The following is a 17,661-nucleotide window of genomic DNA, read 5'->3' as shown; positions in this document are numbered from 1 at the left end:
CACTTGCAACCGCTACAGGAAAAATAAGCCGTGTTAAGACTTGTGATTCTAAATGCATTTTAGCTCTCGAAGTGTGCCCATATCATCAGAGGAAGTGTAACTTGTCTGTGAACATTACAGACGGGGCTATTGCAGCACGCTGCATACCCGCACTCCTGGGCTCCCCTGAGCATTTTAAACGGGAGCATCTGATTCTGTCTGCTGTGATCACAAAGCAAAGCCGACGCAGAGATTTTGCTTGTAGCAAAAATGTTGTCAATTTGTTTAATCTCCCTCCAATAGAGAGATGAAATGGGGAATTTCGGGTCATTCACTGTTCAGAACTTCATATATTTGCTCGTCCCCGAGGATGAAAGTATTGATGGCCCTTTTCACTTTTTGTCAAGTTACAGCCACAAACTACAGTGTGTTTTATTAGAATTTAATGCGATAAGTAGTGCATTCATGTGAAGCGGAACGAAGATAATACATCGTCTTCAATTTTAAAAACCCTAAAAAGTTTGGCCTGTATACGTTATCAGTTGAGTTTTAAGTTGAATATCCTTTCCACAGGGCTTGTTGCTTCCCTGCATCAGGAAAAGCCACAACATAAAAGACATGAGCAGATTTGAGATGCCTAGAAACAAAACGGTTGTACTTAAGACTTTTTAGACATTTTTTCAGATCTTGCAGAAATCCTGAACATCTGTGTGTGTGAGAGAGACAAAAGTCAAAATCTAAATTAAATTGAAGACCTGAAACTTGATTTTCACATATTTCTTTATCCAGCCTGAATGACCTCTAGTCATTTTGTTAAATAGTAAAACGGTAGAGACGTAACCTGACAGACTTGTAGCCCTAATCATGGAGAGAGGTGATTCTGTGAAATGTTGACGTCAGCAAATTAAATTCAAATGCTGAGAACATTTTCATTTCACTTCTGCAGTACTTTGTGCTGTTCACATAAAATTCCAATAAGCATATTGGAGCATATAAAGAATCTTCCAAGAATATTTAAAAGTAAAAGTCTCTAAAGTAGCATCTTTAAAAGTATGTTTGCATATTTAAATGATCAAACTATCTGAACCAATGAACCTTCCTATAAAGGAAAAAAAAAACAAAACTACTCATCTAGTTGGCAATGCATCTGAGAAATAAACCACCACAGTTGCTCCCATTTATAATCTTCATAAATCCTTCTAAGATGTTTCTCCTTTAACAAATGATCTGTTTATTATTTGGAAGCCCATTTATTATATCATATTGCCGGGTTGATTAAAGTTCTCACTTGGCTGCCTCTTATATTTCGATACGGACTGAGAAAGATATGAAACGGGGCAGGCAATAAGAGTATGTCATATTTTCACCTGAAGCATTTCCCTTTCGACAGCGCTTTGCTCAGAATAGGTGGGGTGACTGTGGAAGAGCCTGGTGCCACGCTGCTGCCCTTAAGAGACGATCCGTTAGAGCCGCAGCCCTGCAGGGACAAAAAAAAAAAAAAACAATGGTAAAAGACAAAATATAACAGTTGAAGCCAGATATTTACATACACCATGTTAACAAAAAACACACTTCCCCACACATGTGATTCTGAAGGCGTGTCCTGTGATATGATTAGACTAAATTTGAAATGAAATGGGGAACTTTGCAGGCCTGCACACACCATCTTTACTGTGAAGAATGGAGGGCTGTTTTTTTTGGGGGGGACTGGTGCATTTGACCAAGCAGATGGCATTGTGAGGACAGAACGTTATATCGAAGTATTAAAGCAACATTCACAGACATCAACCATGAAATTAAGGCTGACTTGCAAGTGGGACTTCAAAATGAACAACGACCCTAACCATCCTTCCCAATTAGACACAAAGTGTCTTACACACAGAATGGTCACTTTAAACGCAACACTACTGCTAAGGAAATGTGTAAATTTCTGCATTTTAAAGGCAAAAAAAAAAATCGTAATTACTTATTAGCAGATTGAAAATAACACAATGAGTCAGTGTTGTTCAGGACTTACAAAGACAAGGGTGAGAGACGCACATGGAGAACTGATTTTAATAGTAAATACACTCAGGGACATTTAAAAAAAAAAAACAAGCTGGTAACAACAACAAAGGATTAGACCCTGACTGAGAAAACCAACAACTATTTTAGACTGGTGAGTTAGTGAGCAGATGAGAGAGCGCAGGGGAGAGCATGGAGCTCAGACACAGAGACGGGACTCCGTCAATTGTGCAATACAGGAAGTAATTACTAACAAAACATAGTAAATACAGACAGAAATACAAACCTAAAAATACACAGAAGCTTCAAATACCAAATCTGGTGACACAAAATGCCTTTTAAACACTGTTAATTATTTGCATGCGTGGCTTAACTAAAGTCTATCAGGTGGAGAATGTTCTCTTGCTGATGTTTCCTGACTCAGTCAGGCAGTGTCTTTAATTACATTTTGAACTGCTGATTAAGAGGAGTGGGGCGGCAATGCAAGCATAAACTTCCCGCTGGCCCTCGCAGCACTTCTGCTACTCTCAAGAATTAATCCAACATGAGATTACATTAATAGCTTTCTTAGAAATTCCCTCCTTTAATTCTCAACCTTTATTCTTATCAGAATTCACACCATTAGCTTACAACAGGCCACAGTCACAGCTCAAGCACGGCAGTCACGGATGCCCCAAGAATCCCTTTGTAAAGTCTTCAGATAATTCTGTTATTCTCATTACAGTACATCCTGAGCTGCCCCGTCTTTCTCTCTGTCCGACCGTGTGCCATTAAAGTGGTTGCATGTGACTTAGAGTTGGTTCGGGGGGCTCCTGCTCCTGATAAGCCCCCTTTTCCCTCCCCTTACACCGACTCCCACAGGGAGCTGTTAACACTGCTCACCAGTTGTGCAGCAAAATAGCATAATTTCGACCACCCTCTCATATACCCCGCGGGTGGAGAATGCTTCACTTTCTGAGACAATTGCCTCGGCAAAGTTTCCTGCAGGATGATATCTATGTCAGGGGATAAAATAAATAGCTTGTGGCAAACAATGGCAGACCTGCACGCGGCAACCCATTTCGCTTGTTCCCTCCTATCTGGCTTTTTGTCTTTTTGTATGCCACTTGTGAAAACATTCAATAAACAGCGCATTGTGGATTCTTTTGAAGGGTGAGACAAACAGAAAACGCCGGAGCCCACGAGAGAGTAACAGTAAAATCCATCAATATGCGGACTGTCACCGAAATACCAACAAGTGGACGAAGCTATGCATTCAGAGCAGCCGTAATCTTTCATGGATTAATATCAAATTTCAGGTCCTGAACTGTGCATGATGGAATATTTGTCTAATCCTTAACAAGGTCAGTCACTGTATCCGGAGAATAAACCAACACAAGATACTATATGGTCGACATCGACCGTATGTCTGGTGTTCCTGCAAGGATGTGACTAATGCTGATGGAAAACACAGTTTTGGCTCTCATCAAAATGTTAATCAGTTATTTTAGAGATAGAAGCTGACATGCACATGGGCTTAAAGTTGGCCACATTATTCAAGCTGCGTCCAATCATGCAGACCCCATCAAGGACGTTATTGTTTTCAATCATCTGAGCAATAATCAGAACCCACATTGGTAGGCAACATTGCTTGACCCTCTTTTGCTTTCAGAATTCAGAAACTGTGTGACAAGGTGCATTTTCCTGATAGAAGTAGCTATCAGACGATGGGTCATAAAGAGATGGACATGGTTGAAAATGTGCTAAAAAAATGTCTCGCACACCATTACACCACCTATACTACCAGCCTGAAGTCGTGATGCAGAATGTCGATGTTTTTAAATTGTCTTTACCCCTATATAATTCTGACTCTACTGTCTGAATATAACAGATGTCCATTTAATCTCAGTTTCCTGTTTTCATCATCCACTTCAAGGTTAAAATGCTGTAGGTTTGGAATCCTGCACATATCGGTTCTGATAAGTTGGTGTTTGAGTTGCTGCTGCCGTCCTGTTGTCTTAAACCAGACTGACATCTGACATTAACAAGACATTCACATTCACACAACTGAAGTTCACTGGACATTTTCTTGTTTTTGGACCATTTATTGTAAAGCAGAGAGATGATTGTTGGTCATGCATAGCTTTTTCTCTGGTTAACAAGGAATGATAAACTATGCCACATTTCCTTTCTTCACCACTCTACCAATGTAACCATTGGAGGTTACATTAACTGGTTAAAATGTTCCAGAATCTGAATATTCAAATGTTAAGAACTATTTGTTATACAACAGTGACTTCTGTCAGAGACCTTTTCTAAATTGCTGTTATACTGACTGCTAGAGGAGATCCTTCCTCTCCTCAGCCATCAGCAAATACAACAACTCTTTGAAGAACATTGTGCAATATCAGTTATTATATTGAATTTCCCTCTGGAATTAATGAAGTATTTTTGTGTTGAAATTGTATTTAATTTGAATAAATATCTAGTAAATTAGAAATAAAGTGAAAATAAAGAATCCTTTCCTTTAAAAAAAAAAAGTAATTGTACTTGAGAATTAAAATCCTCCACCACCATCTCAGTTTCTAGGTCTAGATGGTGTAAAAAACCTTTGTGGTGAGTTGAAGAGAGCAGAAGAAAACACCCAGGACTTTGCACAGTCTGTAGAGATTGTGCAAACAGGAATAGTGAAAGATCTCTCTCCTTCTGTATGCTGCAACCTTCTGAAACTGCTGCCCTTCTGGGAGCAGGAGGTTGAACAAAGTATTACAGGAGAAGTAGCAAAATCTGGCTTTTTAATAATGATTTTTGTTGAAATCAGTGTGTTCCTACCAGAATAAATGAATGCATCCATAACTTTTTAGCGTGACGTCATGCTGCAAAAATATTTACATTTATTTGAATGGAATTTATGAAACTTTCCTAAAAGATGACAATCTGTCCCCATGAACTTTTTTTGCTTTTAAATTTCCCAGAAAGCAAGCAGCCATTCTACTGATTACTTGTTTCCCCAGGCACGTCATACGTTTAAGGATGCAACATCTTTGAAAGTGTAACACCAGAGTATTTTTAAATTTTCCTTCACGTAAGAGAACATTGCCCTGAAGCGCATACAAGCTTGAGTATTCTAAAGGCATATCTCTACAAATTTTGGAAGAGCAAGCTCTACTCTGGGTTTTTTACCTTTGCCTACCTCCATGAACTATTTATTAATATTTTATGCTCACTCCTGAGAGTGACTTGTCCAAAGTAAGGCCACAATGATCACTATTATTTTACACAGTTTTATCTGGCCGGGAAGATTCCTCCAACATAAAACATATTTTTTAACAAGAAGCCTGAGACGCATAGTTAGCACCTCTTTAGCTTCCAGCTGTTTGGAACACAGTGTCTGTTCCTTCCAGCTTAGATTGTTGTTTGTTTCGGTGCAGGCATCCAATTGGTCTGCTACATTTTCAGAAAATATCTCAAACACTCCAAGCGTTGATTTAAATTTGACACACAATGTGTCCAAGTGTACACACACATATTACCATTAATTTCCCTGCTGCTTGTAAAGTACCTTGGGATGAGAACTATTTGGTGATGCACCATCCATTGTCAACATTCATTACCAGCTGCTCACAATTTTCTCTTTGCAGCAAAGTACATTTTCTGAGAAAAATCTAAATTTTATCAGAATTTTCCCTTGGAGAAGCAATAGGTGGCCAGCACACAAATATTTATACCAAATATTTCAATGTTTAAACTTTTTCACATCCTGTCACGTTAAAGCCACAAACATAAGTACAACTAATTGGAATTTTATATGATATACAAAGTAATGCACAATTGTAATTTACATAGAAAATTCTACTATTTTCTCTTTTACAAATACAACTCTAGAAAGCTTTATTTTCAGCCCCCACTACTCAATAAAATGTATTGCAATCAATCTGCCTTGACAAATCATTTATTTATTTGGTATTTATGTAATTATTTCAATAATAGTAACAATAATGACAGTAATTTCATCTCAATATAAACACAGGTGTACTGAGAAGCAGCCAAGAGGCCCATTGGTTGAAGGAGCTGCAAAGAGCCACAGCTTCAACTTCATAATTATGAGTTCCTTACCAGTGGCCTGTCACATTGAATCCCAGTAAATTACATTCATTTTTGTGTGACAGTCTAATTTCAAGGAGTAGTTAATGCACCTGAAAGCCCTTAAAGAAATATATGAGAAGGCATTCTAGTAAAAGAACCTTCCTGAACAGGTTCCAGTCAGTTTGCATAATTTTGACAACCCGTGTCAAGAACACCTGACATTTAATATTTAAGACTTGAAGTATGGTCCACCTGAAAAACCATATTAATTACTCAAACATTATAATCTCATTTGAAAAGTACACAGTGTCAATAACACTCATGTAAAGAGCACTCTTGCAACCTAAAAGTTAGTTTTTGAAGCGAAAGTAAGAGGTAGAAAATAAAACTGCATGTCTGATGTGTAGAAAACATTGTGTCTCTGCTTAAAAAGACTTTGAACACATTCTCTTTCGTGGTCAGGATCAGTTATTTAACCCCATCTGAAGATAATTATAAAGGCAGCTGGATTACACTGAGTTTGCTTGTAGACATACTGTAATTGTTTCATTTTGCATCCTTATAAATATTGTTTTGTATCTGGGGCTGACACATTTTTATATTAGTTATTTATAATTAATTGTAGGTTTTAGCTTATTCATATTTACTTACTTAAGTTAGTTTAAAGATTTATGATTTTACAGTCTATGCTTCTATATTTTCTTTAAAGTTTACCTTTAGTTTCTTCTAATGAGGTCACTTGCTGCTTTTTTCTTCAGAACAGTTTCTAACAGGGACAAAATTGTCAAATTGCCAAAAAGTTCTATGAAAATTTTGCTTGAAAAGTTTCATTTTACAATTGAATGATTCTTTGTTCTGGTCATAAGGTATGCTTGATTGAATAAGACATTCAGAAACGCATTTTTAGTGTTTCATCACAGAACAAATCTACTGATTAAAGCAATCAAAGCAGGAAAGAAATCACTGAGCTTCTGACAAATTTTACATAAATCCACGTGATTTTTTTCATCTAAGCAAATCCATGAAGTTTAGGAGTCAGTTTAGGTGGGCTGGGAGAAAATGCCTCTTGCAAAAAAAGGGAAGATGTCTGTTTTAGCTACGTATGTCTTGTTCCAGTAACACATGCTATCCCAGACTTGGAGCACTGCCCTGGTAATTATTATGTCAAAGTCATGTCAAGGTACTGCATTGCGCTGAAAGGCTTGGGATTATTACACAACAAACCTTGGGGGAAAAAATATCTTTGTCAAAAACACCTGAGTTCATGTAGCGACACATTTCTGGGGGCATAAAAGAAAAATGGAGCGGCGCATCATTTTATCACAGAGGACAATGACCGAAATGGACTTTGGTTTTAGTCTTTGCTCTGCACCTGCCTCAGCAGAGCCAAAGCTTTGTTTCTGCCTCGCTGGTCTCATCCCCAGCAAACTGCTTAAAATGCACACACACACAGAAAAAGAAAGAAAATCAGAAACCATCCATTGTGTTCTGAGGCTGAGTTATGCAGCAGATGTGGTGTCTGAGCCTCCTCAAAGAGCACGCCGCTATGTTCTTCCTTGCAGATTTGTTTCATTTTGTCTGTTCAAACTTAAAAGAAAAACAGGGAACTGGTTGGACCGCGCCACCCACATAGCGCGTTCTCTTCCTGGATGGTTTCAAGCTGTGGGAGTGGGAGGTGAGAAGCAGTGGTCTGGGGGTCTCTGTGTCAAATCAGTGGAGGAAAAAAATGGCTTTCTCTTCCTAATCTTTTTTTCTTCTGTTCAGCTCATGCCCCCTCCTGGGTACTTATAGCCGGTGATCTTTCACATCCCTCCTTAAGCTTCCTTCACACTGTTCAAAAATAGCTTTTTTGTTTCTGTGTTGTTGCATTGTTATTGTGTTTTATTTCTGTCTTTGTCCTTCTCCTGGCTTTTTTTTTCCAGTGTCCACCAGTGGCCGTATTTCATGGCTGGATACAGATATTTCCCTTTGCTGTGCCTATTATATTCCTGTTATTGACATTTCTTGTCAGCATAATATACCATGGGTTAGTAATAAAGGATATTTGTGATTTTAAACATACACGCTTGTTGTTTTCCTTTTTGCTGTGAACTAATCTTAGCTCAGATTTTCAGATAACATTGGGAAAAGCTTTCAGGTTGTGCCAGCTGCAGCTCTGTGGGAGGAGCTAGCTTGAAGGGTGTTGGTTTCTAGTGGTTGACACAAGACACTGTTAAATTATGAAGGAGCCTCAGCACAGGCTTGGGCTGACTACAGATGAGCACTACCTTGCAACAAATACAGTACTGGCCACATTTATCAGTACTCCTGCTAAAGATGTGTGGGGAAAAAAACCCTTAAAAATAAATTCAACTTATATAACAGAAGCACATATTTATTTACATAGAAATGGGTAGATCTATAAGTTGTTTTTAAGCAGTATCTGCATATAATGTGTACAACAGTATGACACTAATAGTAGAAGGTTTAAAAAAATCATTTGTGTTTCTCATAAGCAAAGTAAGTGGGCTATCCATTCCATAAATATAAGAATTTACCAAATAATAATAGTGCAATGTTTTTCTTGAGTCTAAAATCTAATAATAGAAATAAAATTGGTTCAGTCTTTAAAATCCACGAAAAAAAACATTTTTTCCATAGAAAATATTTATACAATTACAACTAGATATGTTTTATTTTGCAGCAGAGAGGGCAAACATAGTTCTTTGGAATAAAAATACTGTTATATGAGAATGCTATTTTCCTATTAATCAATAAGTAGCATGTTATTAATAGTAAAAGTTGACTATTAACCATGAGATGTGCATTAACAACTGAACCACAGTAATTTTGTTATACACAATTATTTGTTCACTTTGATTTTTTCCCTTCACTTCATAAATGAACTCAATTTTTTTAATTGTGAATTATTTAATTCATGCCTGCTGATTATCAAACTAAATGTCGTGATCTAATGTGCCATCAACCGCTCACGGTTAGAAGATGCAAAATATAGAGATTTTTCACTTTTACTAAATCTAGGGGCAGATATCGTGGCGAATAGTGTGGTGAAAAAGTATATCAGCAGTGCAGCAGCTGAAAATAACAGAGCCAATTTTGAAAATAACTATGGCCAAAAAAAAAGCATCCTATTTATGAAAAAAAATGTCATGAACAGTATTAAAAAATGAGGGGAAATTCAGCAAATTGCAGCAGCATTACAGTGTGTGATTGCACTCTTTTGATGACGCCTTTGCAAGTGTGCATTAGAGTGCAATTACCTTTCTATAAAGCTTTATCATGTGCATCCCCTTGGTGCTTCAGAGGTCAGTCCTCTTGCTGGTTTCTCTGATGCCAGCACGGTGCACTGCATTTTCCTTTCTCTCCTGAAAACTGGGTCATATCTTACTAAAGCTGTTTCTCTCTCCAAAAAGCCTCGGTGCTCTGATTTTATTTACTCATCAACGGATTTTTGCAACCTTTTTCTTTATTGCTTCCCCTTTTGATTTGAAGAGAGCCGAGGACTGTATCTCACAGAAAGCCTCCATTCCCATTCAAGTTCTCCTGCAAATTCAAAACATTTGCAACAACAATGTGGAGTCGTCTGCAGCCGAATCCTTCCGGCTTACCCAGCGTCACCGCGCTCGCATTGTAAATTCAGGGATTTTCCAAACCAACAATAATCATAAATTTCAATCCGCGGTTTGTCACAGGAATCTGTCACTGGGAACATGACAGGCAGATTTTTCCTGTATAATGCACGGCGCATTTACTTTGAACTATTATACCCCCGCTGCCTCTCATCCCATGTTAGATAGAGGTCTGAACAAAAGGCTTCCGTCAGCAGAGAGATTATTAGGACATACATCATAGATCATCCTGTCAGGCACTCTGAACTCTGCATTGTACGTAAACACCGCTTATACAAAGATGAAATGGCAATAATGATGATTAAGGGGCTGACTGCAAATAAAATCAATGGTGGCTGAAACACTGACTTTTTGAAGATGAAGGTTGTATTGAGTCCTGGGAGTGGAGTTGGACATGAGGCCAGAGCTGTTGACACTGCAGTCTCTCAAGCTGCGGCTGTCGGAGAAGTGAGCCTGGAGTTTTTCCCGGTGCCTTCTGTAGAGGAGGAGAAAGCAGCGTTAGCAAGAAAAATGACTGCAAGATTATGATTCAAATGAAGATACATGCAAATTACAGGGATCAAGATATACAGTGCTGGAAAAAAGTATTTGATCCCTTTCAGATTTCATCAGTTTGTTTGTTTTTGTGCCCGTAAATGCAGTCCAGTTAATACCTGCCTAAAAGTTATTTTTAAAAAAGCATTTTCAATTTAACAGACACACCTGATAAGATTGTATATTCTAATTTATTGAATATATATTTGTATATATCTTTTCAGCATGAAATGCTCATACAACAATGTCAATCAGGATTGATTAGAGCCCTAGACATGTGTGTCAGTGAACTTTAACTGTGTTTGTTGATCATTCATTTTGCAGCACTAACATTTGAAAGCGAAAAACAGAAAATACCAGCAACAGCATAAGGCATCCTGGTATCGTGGAAAGACCCAGACGCTAATGGCGGATAACTTCCACATCTGATGACATTCTGACACTGCGATCACATTTATTTACGTAAACCTTTCACTGGGATTGCACGCTTCAATGTTAATTTATTCGCCCTAACCACCCCGCATGCAATTTAATGCCCTAAACTGACACTCAAAAAGGGTAGATAGAAGGTAAGCGGCACTCGCCTGCAGTGGCATGTTATTTAATACGCTGAGATCGTGTAATCGTGCCATTTAATGATTAAGAAGTCTTCTGACAATCGACGACTTTTGCGACAACACGGCACGACAACATTCGTTCGAGGCCGGATGTCTGCGAGCGCCGTCAAAGGTCAAAGCTACAAAGTGAGCACGAGCGAGATATGTCACTCTGGCTTTCCCTTCCAGACCTGCAGCTGGAGGGTTTGATGGTAGAGTGGGGACAGCTTTAAGAGAGATGTGTTGCTCAAGGAAAAATTTAATCAAGGAAGTGTAGCGTGAAACATCCATTACATGGCTGTATGATAGTATTCTATTAAAAGAATAAAAGAAACAAGGCCAAAAACAGACACTGGATCATGTCTATACAGTGGAAAGCTAGAGGTGACAGTGTGGTGATACATATAAGGTAAAAGCCTCTTTGGACAGGTGTTAATTGATCCATCTGCAAATCTGTTGCATGCTATTTCTTACTTTGACACTAACCAACAGTTGTCTATGAGACTAATGCCTGTCATTGTGATATGTAGCGTACGTTTTCTTTTCTCTCTGTGTTTTTGTCATCTATTTAAAATGCTACTTTTTCAAATACGCCCAACTGATTGGATTACATTACAGGTGCAGCCTGTTTTCAATGAGCCTGGAAAATAGAGCGTTAGCTACTGTGAGACTGCAACCTGCACCAACTTGGAGAGCAATCTAAAGCCTGACTCATTGTCATAATTGGAGCCATTTAAGGTCTCACTTTTGTCTTGCTTAAGCTCCAGCTGTTCTTGTCTCACCTGATTCACTTGTATTAACTTTCAATAGCTGTCATGTATCTTACTTGCTTTGCTTCAGTGTGTTTTTTAGTTGAATTTTAACTACACGTTTAGGTTAGAATCAAATTAAAGTTGGATTTTCTCTGTGATAGATTAATGCTCCGTTTGTAATGATGTAAACATCATCCTCTTTTCAATGTCTCTCCTCCATACGAAATATACTTGACCCAGCGTTTCTGTATTAAACGGTTTACTTCCTGGACAAAGTATGTTTGCAAAACTACCACTGCCATTTGTTTTTGTGTACTCTGTATTCCTCCCTGGTACAGGAAGCAGCTCTGGCCCAGTGCATCTGTGCTTAGCCATGTTTGTTTCCTGGACAAGGCCACAGACAGAGCTACAGCTGTCATTAGCCATACCTTTCTTTCCCATAGAAAATACCCCAGGAGTTTCTGAATATACCAACATTTTTTTATTTTGCTACACTATCCTACAATCAGACCTACTGTGCCTATTTTAACTCCTTTGTTGTTTCCTATAGAAAGTTAAACGGGACCAGTGCATCAGTGCACACTTCCATTTCTTTTTCTTTGCCACAGAAAGTACCCCCTTGCTTCCATGTTTAGCTATGTATGATTTCTGGAAACAGAGCTATTGGTGCCATCAACTCTTTGCGCTCCTTTACCCATCTCTTTTACACAGCTTTTCCTTTCCACAAGATGCATCCCTGAGCCTGTGCTTCAGTTTGTTCTTTGTCCTCTTCCTTTCCTAGCTACTTGCTTGGTTTTAATGGAGGTCTCCTACTGCTATAAGTGAGTTGTTTTTTTCCTCTGTTGCCACTTGCTCTCACAGGAGGAGGGATTGCTTTCATGTCAACCACTTTATTCAGTCAGATAAGGCTCCGCATAATGTCAGTTGTTACAGAAATTTTTAACAACTGACATTACAGAAACTACTGAACATAACTCTTTTGCTTAATTGCACTAGAATGTGTGTATGATCTACATTCAATGACATATTCTGATTGGAATCAATTGACATAATCTCACTATATTAGACATAATTTTAATTCTATTCATTTGTACATGAAATAAAGAGTTCAAAACAGACTGAATCAACTATTTATAAATATTTAAAAGCAGCTGACTGAAGCATATGCAAACAATAACAAACCTTACTGCTACATATTTACAAGGACTTATGCAAAGACCTATGTTTAGGAAGTAATTAGCCTAATTAAATTAGATGAAAGCAGAGCATGTAACATGGGAGAAGTAAAACACATATTTATTGTTGTGTCTGTTTGAATTAAAGCATGTTCAGCAAGTCCACAGCTTAGTGCATCATACTGCATAAATTATACATGGCATCCTGCTAAATGAACTCCACTTAGTAATAAATCTACAACTGCTGATGGTTTTTTGGTACACATCCAAACTATCACAGGCATTCAAACAAATGCATTTAACATATCAACATCTGTAAGCTCGCACAACAGAGTTCTGGCTACAGGTTTACGTGGACTCATGAGTGTAAACGTTTGTTTATTTTACGATCTTGAATGTTTATGAGAATCGTTCTTATGACCAGGCAGATTGACAGTAAAACAAATAACTTCAAGGAATTTTAAAACAATTACTGGATGCATAAATTTGAATGCGCTGTAGATATTTTCTAATCTATCCAGGTTAAAATATAAACATGCAGCCCCATTAATTAAAGCAGTCGTGGCCGTGTCTTTGGTCTCATTTGACCACAAAACAATTCTCTGGTCGTTAGCTGCACATTTCAGTTGAGCTTTCATGTCTCACTGTGGAAACACCTGTTCTTTTTCCCTCTTGGTTCGCACCTTCTAAGTCTATAGTGATGTAAAATTTGCCTCATACACAACAGTGCGAATGGTGTTCCAGTTTCCAGCTTGAGCCTTAGTGATTCTTGTAGACGTTTCAATTAAAGATGACACTCTGTGTAAGGAAAATGCCCCCAACAAATATCAAAACAACGTTTAAATGAATGGTTTTCTGAATGGCCTCCCCACAGTCCTGACCTCCACACTATTGGAAATATGTAGTCTTATACTCTAAAGCTGGAAATGTACCAGACACCAATAATTTTAAATGAACTCCAACAAGTGTGCCAACAAGGATGGTCAAATTTCCAATCAGAGGCATGAAATAAAGGGACAACTTTCTATGGGGCAGTTTTCCAAATAAAAGTATAAGCCTTTTTGTAAAATTTGGATGCACTGAAGATTATGTAAACATGATCTCATCCTGGATAAATAACTGTTCAATCCATCATTAAAAATCTCTGAATTATTAGGACATTAATGCTGCTGATGAATATATGTTAACCTCTGATCAGAATTGTGTGTAGGAGATATTTTCGTCTCGGCAGCACAGCTCTCATAAAATCAAGATAAATACCTTTCTCGTGGTTAATCTCCTCTGTGACACGGTGTAACAAATTAAATTTTTCTCCTTTACTGAAGAACAGAATAAACTTCAGCATTAAGAAGAAAATCCATTTATCCCAGCTCCACAACCCTGCAACATTCAAGTCAAAGGGAACCAGTTTAGCAGGATATGTGGGTTTAGATCGTTTGCAGTACATTAAACCTCCTGGTGAGCTGCTGGTCACACTGACCAATAGGGCAATGTGCTACTTAGAGCTCTGCTGTGCTGAAGCAAAGAAAATAGAGGAAAACACTTCAGTTTATCACAACCAATTTAATCAACATGGCCTCTGTGAGGAATTCCTTCATTCTCTGCCGTTTACCTTGCCTTCTGTACGTTTCTTCACTGTCTTATCGGCTGCAAGGTTGAGTTTAGTGGTGTGTTTGTATGTTTAGTGGTAGCCTACCATTGCACTCACATTTACATACTCTTCAGAAAAATAGTCTGAAGACTATTACCATTATGGTGAGGTATTTCACATTGTTTTTTAATGTTTTTTTTTTAAGTGGAAGGCAAATCAACTTGGCATGCCTTTTTATTTGGTCTCCATTAGTCAGTCCTGTGCAGACGCAGTCTTGGCTGTGATTAAAGCTGTTGTAATTTGAGGGAATGTTTCTACCTGCTTTGTGCATCTGAACTGGCCACAGATCAACTGGATATAGATGCGAACATTAACTGGGATGTTCTAAAACATAAAAATGCTTCATTCTACTCCATTGCATTGTTGCTCTACGTGTAGTCCAGGTTTTTCATAGAAACCTTGAAAGGTCTTCTTCCAGAACTGCCCTCTAGAAAAGAATCCCCACAGCTTGACGATGCCACTACCTCACCATGATGGTAAGCTGTTTAGTGTTGTTTAAATTTTTTAGTTTTCAACAATGCAAAGTGTTTTGTTTGCATCGCACACCAAAAACTCCAACTGGATTTATGTTGAGATTAGATTACACAAAGGTGGAGAGAAACTGCTTAGTGCCTCGCAAAGACAAATTCAATTAAATTAAACCTTTATGCAGAGCCTAAATGATCCAAAAACTTGTTATAGCCATGCTTAATACAAATACAGTATAACCCACACTAAAAACAAATATTAGTCAGGACAAAAGACACATAGTTAATGTATCTTTTTTCCACACATCAAAATTATGCACCAATTTGTTTTGGTCTACCTCATAAGCTTTTAATCGAATACATTCAAATTTGTGGTGTTGACATAATACGATGTGAAAAAAAAGGTTAAAGGATGGGAACACTTTCACAAAGCTCACTACAGACATGCTTTTGTCACGTTTCTGTGTTTAGGACTCCCTCGTATCCTCAGCAGTGTACTTCGCTCTATGCAAAGCGTAAGTGACAGACCTGCTTGCTATAACCACTTCACAGATAAATCTTACATGAGTATCTGTCCCAAATGCATCCCACACAATTTGGATTTGTTGCTTAACTTAAAAAAAAATATATAAAAATCCTCCAGCTGACTCACACATTGGGCTCCGTGCCATGAGAATAAAGTGCCTCTTTCTGCACAGCTCGGGGCTTATTCTGCTAATGTGGTTCTGGCTGGAATCACTCACTTGTTGCGGCGGTAGAGAGCCATGCATGCCACTCCGAGAAGACAGATCCCCGAGGCAATGCTGAAGATGGACAGCACCTGCCTCTGGTAGGTGTCACGGCTCTCTGCAGAGAAGAGAGAGAATGAGATTTAGGACAATGAATATCCACTGTGACCCCAAGGAGTGCAAAACGGAAAGAAGATGCATTCTGAATTAACACACTAAGCACAGATGTACAGACGGCATGAAGCAACCAATGTTGCTGTCAGTTAACGTTAGTCTTTGAAGACTTGGAATAGGGGCATGGCAGATACAGGCAGGGCTCAGTGACATGTGATAACTGAAGTGTGATAATCATTTCCTTCAGAAAAACCCAGCAGGGAACACCAACGAGTCGCCTGCATGCGACAAATCCTCAGTAAGTGTGTGTCTGTGTGTGTGTGTGTGCGTGTGCATGAGAGTGCATCGTCTGCGTTTGTGCTTCAGCTTTCCAAGACTGATGGCGACAGGGAATTAGTAGCAAATGAATGCCCCCGGAGCTCCCTGTCAGACCTCTGCTCATCAGAAGCAGAGTCATGAGGTCAGAAGTGCCAGGGACAAGTGGCAGTTGATCCCAGCAGATATCACTCTGTACAGCTACACTGCTTACCACAGCGAATAATGCTGGATTGAAAGTGGTGCATGGGTTTGGACTCTTTAAATGCCTCATGTCTTGAGATGAAGATGCCCGCAATGCACAGCCTTAAAGGCGCTACATCACAAATCTACCAGCGTCGCTGAAAACCAGGCGTAATTCTCTGTCCTGCGGTTCGTAACACCGGCTCCCGTACAAGAAATTACAAACAATAAACCCGTTGTGTCCGATTTATGACTTCAACACACTGACTACTGCAGGAATAGGTGCAGGAAAAAGAAATCCATGAAACCTTTTCATGACCCTTCACTGTGGCTCCTGATGCTGTCAACACAGAGCTGTCAGGGGAGGCCCTCATCTGTGCTCGCCTGTCCTACTTTTTCATCTTTCATGCAAACAGAAATTTTACCTGTTTATGCTCAATACTAGTGTGCAATCATGCACTGCATGTTACAACATTTATATTCATTATGTTCCTCGCCATGATATTGGTGCTGCATCAGTGAACCTCAAGCTGTACTCTCTCTTTTTTGTTTTTTGCCACATCTGTCGCAGTATCTACAACACGTTTTATGGGAGTTCAAACTTGAAGAAATTTACATCAAGTCCTGCAATGTCTGTGGGATATGTGTGTTGCTCATCATGTTGCTCATGTTTTGGTGTAAAATGCAGAGTGTTTTACAACCCAAGGACAGAGCAAGTCAACTAAGGTGAGGTGAGCAAATCTTTGACAGAGCACACACCGTGTACAACAAAAGTAAGAGACGTCATTATGTGGACATGTGCATATCATTTACGGAAATGTCTAAGCAGTACCACGTATTTGTACATGGAGTCTACGAGTTGTGAAGCATATTGTGTTACAAAAAGCTGCTATTTAAGCACGATGCTGCATATTTGGCCCTTTTGACATTTCATATCTTCCTAGTTTTTGTTGTGGTGCATCTGACTTTTAGGTGCAACAAAGTCATCTGCTGTTGGACATGTACCATATTTCAGGGAGTAAAGTAATTTGAATACATGAATAATCCGGTAAAAGAGAACACTGGTTAGAAATGTTATATTTTCTTCACACCTTTAATTAAGGAGATTCTAAAGTTCTCGCAGAAATATTCTCAGAGAACTTCTACAGCTTCGTTGAAGGCACGTCCTTCGTTGATTTACTGTCTTACTGGAACAGCTCTTCCAGTCTGTGAAACAAGCAGTCTGCGAATGATTTTTGCTCAGATTTCTTTGTGTTTCTCTATATCCATCTTTCTCTGTGTACACTCTCCCTGTTTTTGCCACCATAAAATCATTCCCACAGCAGGATGCTGCTATCATCCTGTTTGCCTGGTGGCTTGGTATTAATGAGCCGGTGCTGAACGTCTAACATTCATTCAAATATACCGTCGAGAATTGGGGCTCTGTACAGTTCAGGTCCTGTTTCATCACGGTTTTCTTTTAGCGCTCA

At 38.8% G+C, this 17,661-nt stretch overlaps 1 protein-coding gene across 2 annotated transcripts in view; it reads right to left on the bottom strand.

Moving 5' to 3' along the window:
• LOC103151205 (pro-neuregulin-3, membrane-bound isoform-like) overlaps positions 1–17,661 on the bottom strand; it is a 230,215-nt gene that overhangs the window by 13,086 nt on the left and 199,468 nt on the right. For both annotated transcript variants that reach the window (XM_016681250.1, XM_007571129.2), the window contains exons 5-7: positions 15,596–15,698; positions 10,026–10,152; positions 1,347–1,456 (exon numbers count right to left, since the gene is read on the bottom strand). In XM_016681250.1, coding sequence (XP_016536736.1) covers positions 1,347–1,456; positions 10,026–10,152; positions 15,596–15,698 — 340 coding nt within the window. The remainder of the gene's footprint in view (positions 1–1,346; positions 1,457–10,025; positions 10,153–15,595; positions 15,699–17,661) is intronic.

Source organism: Poecilia formosa, unplaced genomic scaffold (genome assembly GCF_000485575.1).
Source record: "Poecilia formosa unplaced genomic scaffold, Poecilia_formosa-5.1.2 Scaffold274, whole genome shotgun sequence".
In the NCBI taxonomy this organism is placed as follows: domain Eukaryota; kingdom Metazoa; phylum Chordata; class Actinopteri; order Cyprinodontiformes; family Poeciliidae; genus Poecilia; species Poecilia formosa.
The sequence above is the reverse complement of the archived record's forward strand: the minus strand, read 5'-3'. Positions and strand labels throughout refer to the sequence as shown.